This window comes from Rhincodon typus, chromosome 8 (genome assembly GCF_021869965.1).
Source record: "Rhincodon typus isolate 14 chromosome 8, sRhiTyp1.1, whole genome shotgun sequence".
Taxonomy (NCBI): Eukaryota; Metazoa; Chordata; class Chondrichthyes; order Orectolobiformes; family Rhincodontidae; genus Rhincodon; species Rhincodon typus.
In genome coordinates, this window is record NC_063339.1 from 76,429,481 (window position 1) to 76,445,563 (window position 16,083).

Here is a 16,083-nt window from a genome sequence, read left to right on the forward strand (position 1 = left end):
TATTTCAGAACCCCCTTCCCCTTCCCCATTTCTGAAGAATGGTCTAGACCCGAAACATCAGCTTTCCTGCTCCTCTGATGCTGCTTGGCCTGCTCTGTTCATCCAGCTCTACACCTTGTTGTCTCAGATTCTCCAGCATTGGCAGTTCCTACTATCTCTGTAACAGCCCATCCAGTCTTTCTATATAACTCAAACCTTTCATACCTGGCAACATCCTGGTAAATCTCTTCTGAACCCTCTCCAGCTTAATAATATCCTTCCTATAACTGGGTGACCAGAACTGGTCACAGTATTCCAGAAGAGGCCTCATCAATGTCCTGCACAACCTCAATGTGACTTCCCAACTCCTATACTCAAAGGACTTAGCAATGAAGGCAAGCATGCCAAACACCTTTTTTAATCACCCTGTCTACTATATGTGATGCAAACTTCAAAGAATTATGTTACTGCACCCCAGGTCCCTCTGTTCTACAACACTAACCAAGGCCTTACCATTAACTGTATAAGCCCGACCCTTGTGTATCAAAATACAATACCTTGCATTTATCCTGATTGAACTAACTCCATCTGCCATTTATCAGCCCATTGACCCATTTAATCAAGATCCCTTTGTAATCTTAGAAAGCCTTCTACACTGTCTGTAAGATGCCACCAACTTTGGTGACATCTAAAACTTACTAGCCATGCCTCCCATATTCTCATCTAAATCACTTATATAAATGACATCTGAAGTATTCTCCTTTGCTGGCAACCTACAATTCTATTATTATACTTCTGACATCTTTAATTTCATTTCACATGGGTCCCAAAAGCCAGTGGCGGTAACATGGGTCTCCACCTCATTTATCCTTCCAAAGAACTGAATGAGAAGAGCAAAGGAGGGAAAGTTGTGATCATGGTCTGATGTTCTTGGCTTCAGTTCTGCTTTCATACTGCACAAAGAATGATAGCAGAATGCCATCAGAAAAGTGGTCGAAGTTGAGAAACCTACACCAATATTTTTGCATTCTGTACACAGGGTTTGTTATGGCTGGTTTGAATACATCCAGTGCTCAACCTAGAGACTGGAAAGAAGATAGATCAGCAGCAGCAAAAAAACGGAACAAAGACAGTGACTGCAGGCTGTGCTGTGAGAAGCAGATCTGTTGATTAATGGCTATGATTAAGGTGGTTAGGAAACAGGTGATTAAGTGGCACACCATGTTGTGGTGTTAGACTTATAGAAGGGACAGCATGCCAGCAATTGTTTACAATTGGAAAAGGCAGTCCTTCAGGATCAGAACATGGGTGCACCGTACCCGATATTGATGTTCAGATAATATCTCATGGCTGCGCTGAATGCCAGATGGTTTGGTTTTGAACTCCAAATCAGTTTCAGAATGGGAAAGCAAAATCAATTACATAATATGCAATAGTGTAACAATGGAATAGGCTTTAACATAGTGAGATAAATGAAACACTGTTTAGTCGGATTAAAGCATAAAAATAGCTTTTTTCTTCTCTTTCCATCTGATGGGTCTTGCGGGGTCAAGCTTCACAGATACCAACTTCAACACAGCACTTCAACCTATTATTTTTCATATGTTTGAACATGGAGAGACTGATCACTGGCAGACTTGCAAAATTGTGCAAAGCAGTACCGGTAAATACTTCAGTTCTGAAGAAGAGTCTTATGGGACTTGAAAAGTTAACTCTTGTTTTTCTCTCCACGGATGCTGCCAGATCTGCAGCATTTCTGTTTCTCCAGCAATTTCTGTTTTTGTTTCAGCTTAGTTCAAAGACCATATCAAAATTGGGTTCTTCTGGTTTGTACAGATGAGCACCACACCAGGCAGCATGTTTATTCACTAAATAGCCAGAGGAATAAAAATCTATATTGGTTAACACCACAGTGAAGCAACAGGTTCTCCAAATCTATTCCAATTCTACATCTGAATCCCATATGACAGGACTCGTTTTTCTTAAATCAGGAGTTGGCACACAGTCTCACAGTAAATGATAATTGGGCATTCCGAGTGAAGATGTACTTTCTGTTTTGGGAAGGAACATCAATGAAAAGAAAATGAGAGCAGCTGTTAAGAGGAAATTAGCGTACGCTTTATATTGATGCCAATTTGCAACAAAATATCTGCTGAAAACATTTTTAAGTTTGTTGCCTTTCCACTAGGAAAGAACTGGCAAACAATTGTAAATATTATTCTTGTAACCAACGTCTGGTGTAAATTATAGCCCATTTTATTCATCAACTGTGGTACATACAGTCTTGAAAGATGCAGTATGATGTTTGAAAAATGCAGTATGAAGAATTAAGAACAAACTCTCGATTTACAGGATGCTAAATTGAAACCATCTGCCTCAACATAAATTCAACAAGAGTATGAGAAAAACTGTAAATTGGAAATCTTACTCCAGGGTCATTGGATGGTCAACGTGTCAAATGGGAACACATCACATTGGTGTTGTGGGTAATACTCTCCTGGGTAGTGAGCACTTTAGTCAACAAAGAGATGTTGATTTGAACTTCGCAGGATGATAAAGAGGGACCTTTACTATATCTACCCAAAGCTGACCTAATTTCATGATGGCTAAGGAGGCAGCATAGGGAGTTCATTCCACATTTACACAGGTAAGGTTTGATGGGACAACATAATTGGAGCTTTGCAACACAGTTAACCCATGTTGTATACGGCTTAGGAGTGCTTTGGGATACTTAAACCAGGAAAGTATTAGTTATCAGCTTCTGCCTCGAAGCAAAAAGATAGTTCACTCACCCACAATAATCTATCACAACTGCTCAAAAAATATCTAGTTATAGCTGGAGAAAAGTGACGGTCACTGAAGACAGATTGAATCTTTCAGAGAAAACGTCAAGGGACTGGTTGCAAACTGAAGAAGTGTGGAAGCAGTGTTGTTACTGCAGAAAGTAATCAGGTCAAAAAGGTACTCCAACAATGTGAAGAATGTCAAAATAAGAATCGTACCTTTGCGGCTGCATCTGTCAGAACTTCCAGAGCCTGGGATAATTGATGGAACAATTCCACTACAAAATTCAGAAAAACAAAGAGTGAATATAAGAAGAGCACGTCTCAATGGTAGTACAAAATGCAATGCAAGCAGGGTCGACTAAAATTTTCAAAATGGAGGCTAATAAAATTTGCTCAACATCTGTTAATGAACACGAAGCAAAGGAAGGTAAATGGTGTTTCAATATGGATCAGCCATAATCAAACTGAATGATAGGCCAAACTCAAGGAACTGAATGAGAGGTTACAGAGTAAGATGAAGATTCATTCCTGCAGATGCCAAGATAAACCAGAACCCTCGTGCTTATGATTCGGTACTAGCAACACATTTGTGGGGTCTGCAGTCCTACCAATGTTACATTGGGAAACTGAAATAAAGAAGTCTGGCAACTTGTGGCTTAATATCTAAAATGAGCATGAAACCTGCTGGATTGTTGCTATGAATCCAGACTTGGTTCAGGGAACAGAATCTGCCATCCCCGTCAAATCCATACATGACCCCAGATGGAACTGATAATGAGCATACATATGAATGTACTCTTTTTCTCTCACTGATATATCACCTGACACCTTGAGCCTGCTTAATTTGATAAGATTGTACCTGATTGTGGCCTCAAGTCTACTTTTGTGTCTATCTCCATGACCCTCGGCTCTCCGTTGTCCATCAAGAATCTAACTCAGCACCAAAAGATATTCACTGACCGTGCCTCCACGGTAGGAAAAGGAAACTACTAACAACCCTTTGAGAGTAAGAAATTTCTCCTTCTCTTTGTCTTGAATGGGATTCTCATTGTTTCAAACTGTGCTCCCTAATTCTAGTTCCTCCCGTAAGGAAAATCATCCTCTCAGCACTTAAGTCACATTAGGAACTAAAATGTTTCGATAAGATCACCTTCATTCATCTCACTCCAATAGAAACAGGCCTACTTGATCGGCCTTCACGAATAAACATATGGATATGAGAACAAGGAACAAGAGTAAGCATGTGGCCCTGCAAACATGCTCCACCACTGAATAATATCATGGTTAATCTGAATGCGACCTCAACTCAACATGCCTGCATATCACCTATAATCTTTCATCCCATTGGTAATCAAGATTATCTTTGCCTTCAAAATACTTAAAGATTCTGCATCCACTACCTTTTGAGGAATGGAATTCCAAAGACACTCACCGCTTTGACAGTAAAATGTTTCCTCATTTCTGTTTTAAATGGGCAACTCTTTGCTTTTAAACAAAGTCCCTCAGTTCTAGATTCTCCCACGAAAGGGGACATCCTTTCCACACTCACCTGATCAAGTCCCCTCAGGATCTTATATGTTATAATTAAGAAACATCTGACTTTACTAAACTCCAGAGGATACAGGCCTAGACTGTCAAACCTTTCCTCATAAAGCAATCTGCTGATTCCAGGTATTAGTCTAGGAAACCATCTCTGAACTGTTTCCAATGCGTTAACATCCTTCTGTAAGTACAGTGACCAGTACTGTACACAGTACTCCAGGTGTGGTCTCAACTATGGTCTATATAACTGGAGCATAACCTCCCTACTTTTGCATTCAATTCCCCTTACAATAAAACATAACTTTCCATTAGCTTTCCTGAAGACCTGCTGGACCTACATACTAACCTTCTGTGATTCATGCAATAGGACACGCAGCTTTTACTTTCCACAATAACCTTTGATGTGGCATATTATCAAACACTTTCTGGAAAGAAAATAACCGCTCAAAGGAGGAATTAGTGAAGTGAATCTTCCTTAAAATGCTTCCAATGAAATTATATATTTTTTTCAAGTAAGGAGGCCAAAATTATACATTGTGATCTCACCAAGACCCTACACACTGCAGTGAAATTTCCCTACTTCCAGATTCCATTCTCTTTGCTATAAACAACATCATTTTATTTGCCTTCCTAATCACTTGCTATACCTTGCACCAGGATGTCCAGATCCCTCAGAACTCCAGTTCTGCAAACTCAATCCATTAAATAGCATACTGCGTTTCAATTCTTCCTGCCAAAGCAAACAAGTTCACAATTTCCCACATTATACTCCATCTGCAAAACTTTTGTCCAGTCAACTTAAGCCAAATCTGCCTCTTTGCACGCTATTTATGTCCTCATCACAAACTACTCTCCTATCTATCTTAATCTCTGCCTCTTGTTGGCAAAACAATTCTTTATACACATATTACTCCCGATAACAGGAGTTCTTATTTTGTGCAGTAATCTTTGAAGTAGGATCTTATCAAATGTCTTTTGAAAATCCCCCTAAAAAAAAGCTTACAAATTAGTCAAACACTATTTTGGTTTCACAAAATCATGTTGACTCAGCCTGACTGCATTTAGATTTTCTAAGCGTCCGTTCTAACTTTCTTAATAATATTTTTCAACATTCCCCTTATGAAAGATAATAAGCTAACTAGCCTTTCTGTCTCCCTCCTTTTTGAAAAGAGGAGTTCATTTGCTACTTACCTATCCAGTGGGTTCTCTATAGAACCTAGGGAATACAACCAATGCAGCTACTCTCTCACTAGCCACTTCTTTTAATACGCTGTGACACAGGTTGAGAACATGTCAGCCAGAGTTTTAATAATTTTCTCATTACCCTTGCTCTGTCACCCACTTCCTTCAGAAGTTTTATTTGGCTGTATAATCTTTGATTTCAATCCAACCGTCTCAAAACAACATGGGAATGAACAATAAACATGGCCTTGCCAGAATTGCTCAACTAAGAACCAAAAAAACAACTTTTAGCAGATTTGCTATCCTATTGAATAATATACAAGAACTAGAAGATTTGAAATATTGAAGACGTTTGAAAAGATATAATAAAAGTTGCTATTGTATTGAATATTCTTTCTCAATCCAATATTGACTCACCTAGATACCTCAATTCATTACCTCCCATGTTGACCAGTTTCTCAACAGGCTCATGAACGCATTAAAAGCATGGATGCCACATTCCCATCCACCCTGATAACCTCTGATTCACCTGTCTAACAAGAATCTATCCAGGTCTATCTTCAAAATATTCAATGACCTCGCTTCCACTGCCTTCTGGGGCAGAGAGTTCCAAAGTCGCATAACCTTTGAGAGAGAAAAAATAAACTCTTCTGACCTGAAAGAGTAACTCCTAAGTTTAAAACAATGTCCTTTAGTTCTGGACTGACCCATAACAGGAACCATCCTTTCCACATCCGCCTTGTCAAGATCATTTCAGAATTTTATATACTTAAATAAAGTCACCTCTTACTCTTCTAAACTCCAGTGAAAACAAAACCAACCTGTCTAATTTAACCCCATAAGATAACCTGCTTATTCCATGCTCAAATCTACAGTTCCTCTGAACTGTCTCCAATGCATTTATATGCTTCCTTAAACGAAGAGGCTAGAACTGCACACAGTATTCGAGCTGTGATCTCACATTCAACCTGTTAACAGCAAATGTAGGAGAGAAGCAGCTAGTAATTGACGCAGCAAGGTGAATGGCAGCAGCCGACAAAGCTAGCAAAGGTCTTTGGGGTTTTGAAAGAGAGATATGGGATAAAGATAATTGGATCGGGGAAAGGTGTGGTTACTGTTGAGGGAAATGGCAAAGTGAGGCTGCTAGATGAAGGATCCAGGCCAATGAGGGAGGATTGGGATTGAGGCTAGGATCCAGAGAATGAGGCTGGGTGCCAAGGACAGGGCCTGGGGAGCTGGAGGGAAAGCGAGGTGCAAAGGGAGCTCCATAGGTGGGAACAAGGGGCTGCAAATGGGGCTATGAAAACAGGGAGAGAGGACTACAAAGGGGGAAGGGGGAACTGCACGTGGGGAGAACAGTTTTTAAAGCTGTTCAATAAAAGAACACCCAGCTAACCGAGAACAGAAAAGTATAAAGTAACAAATTAATGTTGAGTCTCTAAGTTAAAGCTGACGTTCAATAAAGATATTGAGAATGCTATTGTAATGATCCCTGTGATGACTGTATAACTTAATAATCAATAGCTTTATTTTATAAAGAGGTCATTTGTGTGTTATCACACCTCAAAGCATCCAGCATAGTAATTATTTAGCTGTGACCTCAGCAGTCTGGAGAAAGCATTTTTGTGTAAAGAAGTGGGTAACATTTCTTTTTGAATCAAGACCTTTGTTGCCAACTTTATCGATTATTTTGTACTAATTTAAATACGATTGTGTCTAGAAAATTAATGCTTCCTTGTGTATGTCTTTAAGTTTAACGTAGCTATGATGAATATTGATGAATTCTTCTAATTTTGTTTCTTTGATAAATCAAAAGCCCCATTTATCAACAATAAATAAAGGCTGCTGAGAGGCTGCATAATCTAACGGAGGAGTCAGTTGGATTAAAAAGGGAGCTCCTAAAAATCAAAAAGTTGCCCTCAACAACTCTTAGGAGTGCCCACAAAAAAAAACGTTAACGAGTGGAATGAGAGCAAGACAACCTGCAATTTTATGGGACTTTTAACGCATGAAACCAGTCCAGGGCATTTAGCAATTATATTGTCAGATATACCTACCAACTTGCCTCTGCCAAAAATGATTAATCAGCTTTCCTAATACATTCTGCTTTTGCTCAAAGAAGGCTGTAAGGAGCAAAAAGAAAATGTAGAGCTGAGGACACATTCATCAAGGATATTCTTGAGCTCAGGGCCTTGATGGCTAATCTTAGGTGGGCTGAAAGTTTTCTTTTACAAGGAGAGTCACAGACTAGACCAGCATTTATTGTATTTCTCTAATTGCCCTTGAAAAGGTGGTAATGAGCATCTTATTGAATCACTGAGGTTCATCTGATGCGTGTACTCCCACAGTGCTGTTAGGAAGGGAGTTCCAGGATTTTAACAAGTGACAATGATGGAATACAATATACTCCCAAGTAAGGTCAGTATGTGGCTTGGATGAGAACTTGAAAATCATTGTACAGTACAGCACTGGAAGAGGCCCTTCAGCCCACCATATCTATGCCAACCAAGATGCCATTTTAAACTAACCTCATCTATGTGCACATGGTCCATATCCCTCTATTTCCTGCCTGTTCATGTGTCTATTAAATGTCTCTTAAATGTTGCTATTGTATCTGCTTCTACCACCTTCCCTGGCAGTGTGTCCCAGACATCTACCACACTGTACAAAAAACTTGCCTGGCATATCTCCTTTAAACTTTCCACCTCTCACCTTAAACCTATGCGCCCTCGTGCCAAAAACAGAAATTTCAGGCGAAACTCAGTCACTGGGCAGCACCTGTGGGTTGAAAAGAGTTAATATTGGGAGTCTGGTGACTCTTCTTCAGATCACTAAGCGTATCAGGTCACCCCTCAGCCCCGTCGTTTTAGTGAAAACAATCCAAGTTTTTCCAACCTCTTTGTACAGCTTATACACTCCAATTCATGCAACATCCTGGTAAACCTCTTTAACACCCTCTCCAAAGCCTCTAAATCTTTCCTATAGTGTGGTGACCAGACCGCACATAATACTCTAAATGTGGCCTAACTAAAGCTTTATACAGCTGCATTATGTTGTGCATTTGCTACTCTCATCCTTTGGGATAGTAGAAGTCATAGGTTTGGAAAGTTGTTGATTTGTTGCAATGATTGCATCTTGTATATTATATACATTGCATGCACTGTGTCTTGGTGATGGAGGGAGTGAATGTTTAAAGCTGTGGACAAGGTGTCAACCATGCTTTGCCCTGCATGGAGTCATGCTATTTGATTGTTGGAGCTGCACTCATCTTGACAAATGGGGAATATTCCATCACATTTCTGACCTAGGAATCGTAGATGACGGACAGGCAATTGGGAGTCAGGTGAATTACTCATTACAGAATTCTTAGACTCTGATCTTCAAGTATAGCCACAACCCTCAGGTTTTTGGACCAATTACGTTTTTGGTCAATAGTGTGCCCAGGATGTTGATAGTGGGGATTCAATAATAGGAATATCACTGAACATGCAGGAGAGGATGGTTAAATTCTCCTGTTTTAGATGGGAATTCCTTGTCACTTGTGTGATGTGAATGCTACTTGCCACTTTTCAGTCCAGATTTTGCTATATAATGGACATGAATTGGAGTGGAGTAACAGTGGGGTTGCAAATGGTACTGAACACCGTGCAATCATCAGTGAACATTCCCATTTCTGACTGCACAGTTAAGATCACTGAAGAAACAGTTGAAGATGGTTGGACCTCAGACGGTACATTGACAAGCTTGCCCCCATCCTCTCCCTCATCTTTGATAGTCTGCAATGCTGTTAATGGACTTTGAATATAAATTAATCAACTTGAAAATTATTGGTGATGTTTAGCAGATGAAAAAATACTGTAAGTGATTTGGTGATGGCGGGGGGCACAGGGGAAATTTCAATTGTTTGTGCAAGAGAACTTCTGGATAAAAACAAAGTACATTGACAAGCTCGTTCATTGGTACTCTGGGACTGAGATGATAGATCTTCAATGACCACAGCTATAACCTTTGTTCTAGGTATGACTTGAGCCAGTGGATATTTCCACTCCCTGCCCTCTTCCACCCTGCTGCTTGACCAATCTTCCAATTTCAACACTTGTCCCAGATGTTAATAAGGAGCATTTTGCACGGACTGGGCAGCACACATTGTTGTAATCTCTCGTTCTGAGGTCAATGCTGGGGGGAGGAGGGTATGCATGGTTTTACTCCTTCAGCTTTTCTGTAGCAATTTGGTACAACTGAGCGGCTTGCTAAGTCAACCACATCACCTAGGTCTGGAGTCACACATGGTTTCTTTCCCTAAAGCATGAAAGCAATGGTGGGTGTGTATGAGATCAGACTTTGAGGAACACATATTATAAGGGATTGCAGGGGTAGAACATGAGATTGACAGAGACAAAAGTCATCAAATTTGAAAGCATGGATTTGGATTTCAGGAGAAAAATGGAATGAGGTAGATGTGAAGCTAGCTGATTGACAGAGGTGGAAGCAAAAAGTCTTTGTGATGCATAGCATATGGAATCCATTGAGCTGTGGGTAAAGTAGGACATCAAAGTTACATATATGTGATCCAGTCCAAGACTTTGGATTGGAAGGGGATTGTTTTGGTGGTGAAAGAATGGAATGTGTGGTAGCGACTCAAAACAATAGATTCAGTCTTCCCAATGTTTAACCAGAGGTAACTGTATCCAGAAGTGCATGTCAGATAAACTGGCTGAGACAATCAGGCAATAGAACTGGTTGAAAGAGATGATGGTGAGGTAGGACTAGTGCCATCATTCCCACGAATAAAGAGCTATTCTATTTTATTTTGGGTCGTTTTACACTTCTGGCAATGTCCCCACAACTCTGCCACAGATATATATAATCAATTTGATACAAGTTTGAGGAAAAGTTCTATACACTCCCTGATATCAAACGTTGAACTTTAACTCAACTTTATCTCATTATAACGCAATGAACAAAATACTAAACTCCCAAGCAGAGGCAGACACCAATGAGTGCTAGAGAATACTTTTAAACATCCAATGCCGACAATTACTTCACAAGTCTGGCAGCAACTGGTGGAGAGAGAAATTGACTTAACATTAGAAGTCCAATATGACTCTTCTTTGAAACTCATTTAAGCACTTTCAGCTTTTTGTTCAGATTTCCGCCATCCTCAGTATTCTGCTTTTCTGTTACCCACAGTTATTCTATAAGCTGCTATTTCAATTCAAACTAAATTTCTAACTTCTGACAACATGATATACGTTTGTTTCATGCAACCATGTGGGGTGGGGACTGAGATTCCAATTCAGCTTTGACCTACTGATTTTGAATCTTGTTCTGCTTATTCTATTGAAGTCAAGTAATTTCCCTGCATGTATTCATCTATGCTCTCCAGTTGTTAAATGCTCAATTTCTATTACTGACCCTGTTGTTCTTGTCTGAGCCCTCCCCAATACATCACTGCTCTGTAGATGTCAAGACTCCCAAAGTTGCACATGTCATTTTACATATGGCCTCATTCAGAGATGCCTGCAAAGTTGTAATAATTTTTACTTGCTGTTAACATATTATTCACCACAAATCCAAGCACATTGAAAAGATTTTTTTTCTTTATTCATTCATGAGATGAGGGAGTTGTTGGCTAGCCAGTATTTATTGCCCATCCCTAATTACCTGGGGGCAGTTAAGAGTCAACCACATTGCTGTTGATCTGGAGTCACATTTGGCCAGACCAGGTAAGGATGGCAGTTTCAAGAATGTAAAATCTTTAACTTTCCACTCCATTAGTATTACCCTAAGACTTGGGAATCTCTTTGATTTCTTATCCACTTTGCCTCAGTGGCAGCATTCTTTTGTTAGATAGAAAGTTACAGTCTGACTTCTACATTCAAGTCTTCTACGCACGATCTTGACTTATAAAGTAGCGCTGAAGGAGTTCAGCATAGTTGTAGGTATGTCTTTCAGGTGAGACAATAAATCATAGCCATGTCCGTTATAGTTGAACTCCCCTGGCAATATTTCTTTTTACAATTAACACAAATAGAAACAGATTTAAGAAAATCACCTTACTTGCTATTTGTCGGTTCTTGCAATGTGTGAATATGCTGCAAAGTTTCCCTGCATTAAAGCACTCAAAAGTAATCGGTTATGCAAGATATGATTTGGGCTGCCCCAAGGATAGGAAAAGCGCTATGGAAATGAAATCTTTTAATTTGATTCAATTGCTTGAACAGGTTGACGTTAGGAAGAGGATGTGCTAGAAATTTTGAAAAACATGAGGATAGATAAGTCCCCTGGGCCAGATGGGATGTGCCAAAGGTTACTACGGGAAGCGAGGGAAGAGATAGTTGCACCTTTGGCGATGATCTTTGCATCCTCACTGTCCACTGGAGTAGTACCAGATGATTAGAGGGTGGCAAATGTTATTCCCTTGTTCAAGAAAGGGAATAGGGATAATCCTGGGAATTACAGACCAGTCAGTCTTACTTCTGTGTTGGGTAAATTATTGGAGTGGATTCCAAGAGATAGTATTTATGATTATTTGGAAAAGCACAGTTTGATTAGAAATAGTCAGCATGGCTTTGTGAGGGGCAGGTCGTACCTCACAAGCCTTATTGAATTCTTTGAGGATGTGACAAAACACATCGATGAAGGTCGAGCAGTGGATGTGGTGTATATGGATTTTAGCAAGGCACCTGATAAGGTTTCCCATGGTAGGGTCATTCAGAAAGTTAGGAGGCATGGAATTCAGGGACATTTGGCTGTCTGGATACAGTATGGGCTGTCCAATAGAAGACAGGAGGGTGGTAGTAGATGGAAAGTATTCAGCCTGGAGCTCAGTGACCAGTGGTGTTCTGCAGGGATCTGTTCTGTGACCCCTGCTGTTTGTGATCTTTATAAATGACATGGATGAGGAAGTGGAAGGGCGGGTTAGTAAGTTTGCTGATGACACGAAGGTTGGTGTAGGTGTGGATAATGTGGAGGGCTGTTGTAGGTTGCAACGGGACATTGACAGGATGCAGAGCTGGGCAAAGAAGTGGCAGATGGAATTCAATCCGGAAAAGTGTGAAGTGATTCATTTTGGAAGGTCAAATTTAAATGCGGAATACAGGGTTAATGGCAGGATTCTTGGCAGTGTGGAGGAACAGAGGGATCTTGGGGACAAGTCCACAGATTCCTTAAAGTTGCTACCCAATTTGATAGAGTTGTTAAGAAGGCGTATGGTGTGTTGGCTTTCATTGGCAGGGGAATTGATTTTAAGAGCTGCGAGGTTATGCTGCAGCTCTATAAAACCCAGGTTAGACCACATTTGGAATATTGTGTTCAGTTCTGGTCGCCTCATTATAGGAAGGATGTGGATGCTTTAGAGAGGGTGTGAGGAGATTTACCAGGATGCTGCCTGGACTGGAGGGCAGGAATGGCTGAGGGAGCTAGGGCTTTTCTCTTTGGAGCGAAGAAGTGTGAGAGGTGACTTGATAGAGGTCTACAAGATTATGACAGACATAGAGTGGATAACCAGAGTCTTTTTTCCCAGGGCAGGAATGAGTATTACGAGGGGGCATAATTTTAAGGCGATTGGAGGAAGGTCTAGGGGAGATGTCAGAGGTAGGTTCTTTACACAGAGAGTGGTGGGTGCGTGGAATGTACTGCCGGCAGTGGTAGTAGAGTCAGATACATTAGGGACATTTAAGCGACTCTTGGACAGGCACATGGATGATAGTAAAATGTAGGGTATGCAGGGTAGTTTGATCTTAGAATAGGATAATAGGTCGGTACAACATCGTGGGCCGAAGGGTCTGTACTGTGCTGTACTGTTGCATGTTCAATTCGTCACAGGTTACAGTAGCTAGATCCAGGATTTTAATATGAGCAAAACAAATGGTATGATAAAGGTCGTTTCCTCCATTAAAATTTAAAACAGTCCCAATAATCTCTGCAGCAAAATAACATAATCAGAAGGTAATTTTGTGTGCCTGCTTTTCCCATTCACGTCATACACAAGCCAGTTTCACTTCCTAGGTCAATGCCAAAATAGTCTTTGGTTCTGAACGAACGTTACAAAATGGCCCAAAACACAACATTACAAAACAGTATTGCACTTCACTTTACTGATTCTGAATCTGGCTCTACATTCCAATTTGGCATCACTAGTTTAGAATATATTGCCTGAAGTCACCAGTTATCTTTACACGCTCTGAAATAAGGTCCCACTCCTTTATTTACTAGAGGGCACTCAAATTGATCATTTCTGTGCACAGAATATCATCGTATTTTGGACTGCACATTCAAATCTCTTTTTAACTTTATTCTCAATATTATTTATTTCAAACTCCGAAAGTTTCATTTTAGCCGTTCCTGCAAGTTCAGATTCCTTCATTTCTAATTGATCTTGAACATGTGAAGAAATCATCATTTCTCCTATTGTCAAGCAGTATATAACACTGCAAATTTAATCAAGTTTCATGCCATGTCACAGCAATCCATAGAATATTGTTTCCTACAATATGACCCATAAACTCGAGTGTCAAATGTAATTTACATTCTATGATGCTCTGGAAGTTATCAGGACTAATTAGGCCTACCAGCCAAGCTAATCAAATAAAGCTTTAGATTTCAAACCAAATGAGTAATAAATGAGTCACCACTGGAAGGAACACATCGACTCACCAGCTTTGGGATTATCTGGGTTCTTGTCTGGGTGGCATTTCAAAGCCTTCTGTCTGTATGCTTTCTTAATCTACAAGTTCAAAAGATACAAACAAAAAAAAAAGTCATAGTAAGGAGCAAAACATCAATGAGTTAAATTAATGTCCAAAACTGAACTTGGAAAGGTCATCCTTTTTACACTCCTCCCTGTACTTAAAATTATTTTCTTTCTCTCCTGAAATTAGCAAACAATACAATGATATAGGTTCACTCACACTGGCATGCTGAATAATCAAGATTGACAGAGACAGCAAGGACATTGGGGGAGGTGGGGGGTCGAACATGTGTGTACTACAACTCCAGAGACAGAGACACAGCAGTGCCCCAGGAGGGACAGTACATTTTGCCTCAGTCTGGAAAATGTCCCAATCATTGATCAGGGAGCCTCTGCTGAAACATGGGCAAGATCAGCTGCAGTGGCAACTCGCCTGATGGCAATCACAAACACATAAATGACTACTTGAGGAAAGTGCGTGTACACAGCATGATCTGAATCTGTTGGAAGACAAGGCAAAAATGTTACAAAAAAATAGTATTGTTGTATGATATATTATAGTTAAACATTTAAAATCCATGTTGCTATGCAGCAGGCAAGTTGAGCAAGATGACAAGGCTGAGTTGTGGACAGAGAGCTCAGCAATGCAAGATCAAAGCTACAGATCATCTTGTCAGCTGTATGATAGTCATTTCAAGGTTTCACATACGGTTGCATTTCACATTTGGATCCATGGGATTATGTTGTGGCTTCAAAGTGGCTGTCATAAAGTGGGTCATTGAAAACAAACAACCTGAAGAGACCCAAGTTAACATCTTAACTACTTGACGTCTGCCAATTTGTGAATCACATTTGAGCAACCTCTGACAAGCTTAAGCTTCTGGCAATAAGATGGTTAATAATGATTATTCCTATTTTATGAATAAGCACAGATTTTCCCAATTAAAATTTGTACTCAAAGAAATGAAACTGTGAAGTCTGGTTGTAATTGTGGTTTTGAATAAGGAAATCACAGTGATCCAACAGCATTCCATGTGCTATTTGTTTATTACCCTTGCTTGTTTTGAACCGCAGAGAAACTGATCAGTGTGCTGCGGGGCAGATGGCACAGTCTGGTCACAGCATATCTCACTTGAGAGCAGAGAAAGTGTGCCAGTTTTATAGTAATGATGAAGTGAACCGGTGAAGCTGGACAGCTTTCAAATGCTGTATTTGTCTGCATCCTCTACCATCAGTCAACCACAGCTGGAGAGAAAACAAAACAACAGAATCGAAATCCAAGCACAAGGGTTTCAAAAGTACCATCAGAATACATTTGGAACCGCCTCATGCCAAACCTCAGCACAGGAAGATTGCAATGTCGTCCAATATTCAGGAGTGCAGCAAGCAAGGGAAAGGACAAAGGGAACCTGAACACTAGGGTTGTAAAGGGAATAATGTGACTGCACTTGGGTTGTTCCTAGTTAGCTCAAAAGCAAGCTCACCAGAAAACCTGTTAGTACTTGTGTCCATTTATCCACTTGACTGACAAGTGATGAATCAATCATGTGAAAACTTTATGTTACAATCCTCAGAGAGGAATCACGTTTATCAAAAGATTTGAATTGCCAGTGATCAATGTAAAATAAATTCAATGACAAAATTTAAAGTTTTAATAATTCTACTATAAGAAATAAACTAAAACCAACATGGAGTAAATTTCACCCAGTAGGTAACTAGTATTCTAAAGTACGGAAACAATAACTCTTAATAATGTCTTAATGTGACCAAAAATATCATGCTGCTGATAGATACTTTATAGCACATTCTCCACAGAATTTATACGGGACAATCCACAGTCACTCACAACTTCCAATGGGTTCACCTATTCCCACTTCACAGAATCGAAACAGCCAGACATCA

The 16,083-nt window shown here is 40.0% G+C and overlaps 1 protein-coding gene across 1 annotated transcript in view; it reads right to left on the reverse strand.

Annotated features, from left to right (window-relative positions):
* Positions 1 to 16,083, reverse strand: part of dnajc17 (DnaJ (Hsp40) homolog, subfamily C, member 17) — a 49,828-nt gene that overhangs the window by 22,191 nt on the left and 11,554 nt on the right. Inside the window, exons 2-3 of the mRNA XM_048600466.1 lie at positions 14,148 to 14,217; positions 2,982 to 3,040 (exon numbers count right to left, since the gene is read on the reverse strand). Coding sequence (XP_048456423.1) covers positions 2,982 to 3,040; positions 14,148 to 14,217 — 129 coding nt within the window. The remainder of the gene's footprint in view (positions 1 to 2,981; positions 3,041 to 14,147; positions 14,218 to 16,083) is intronic.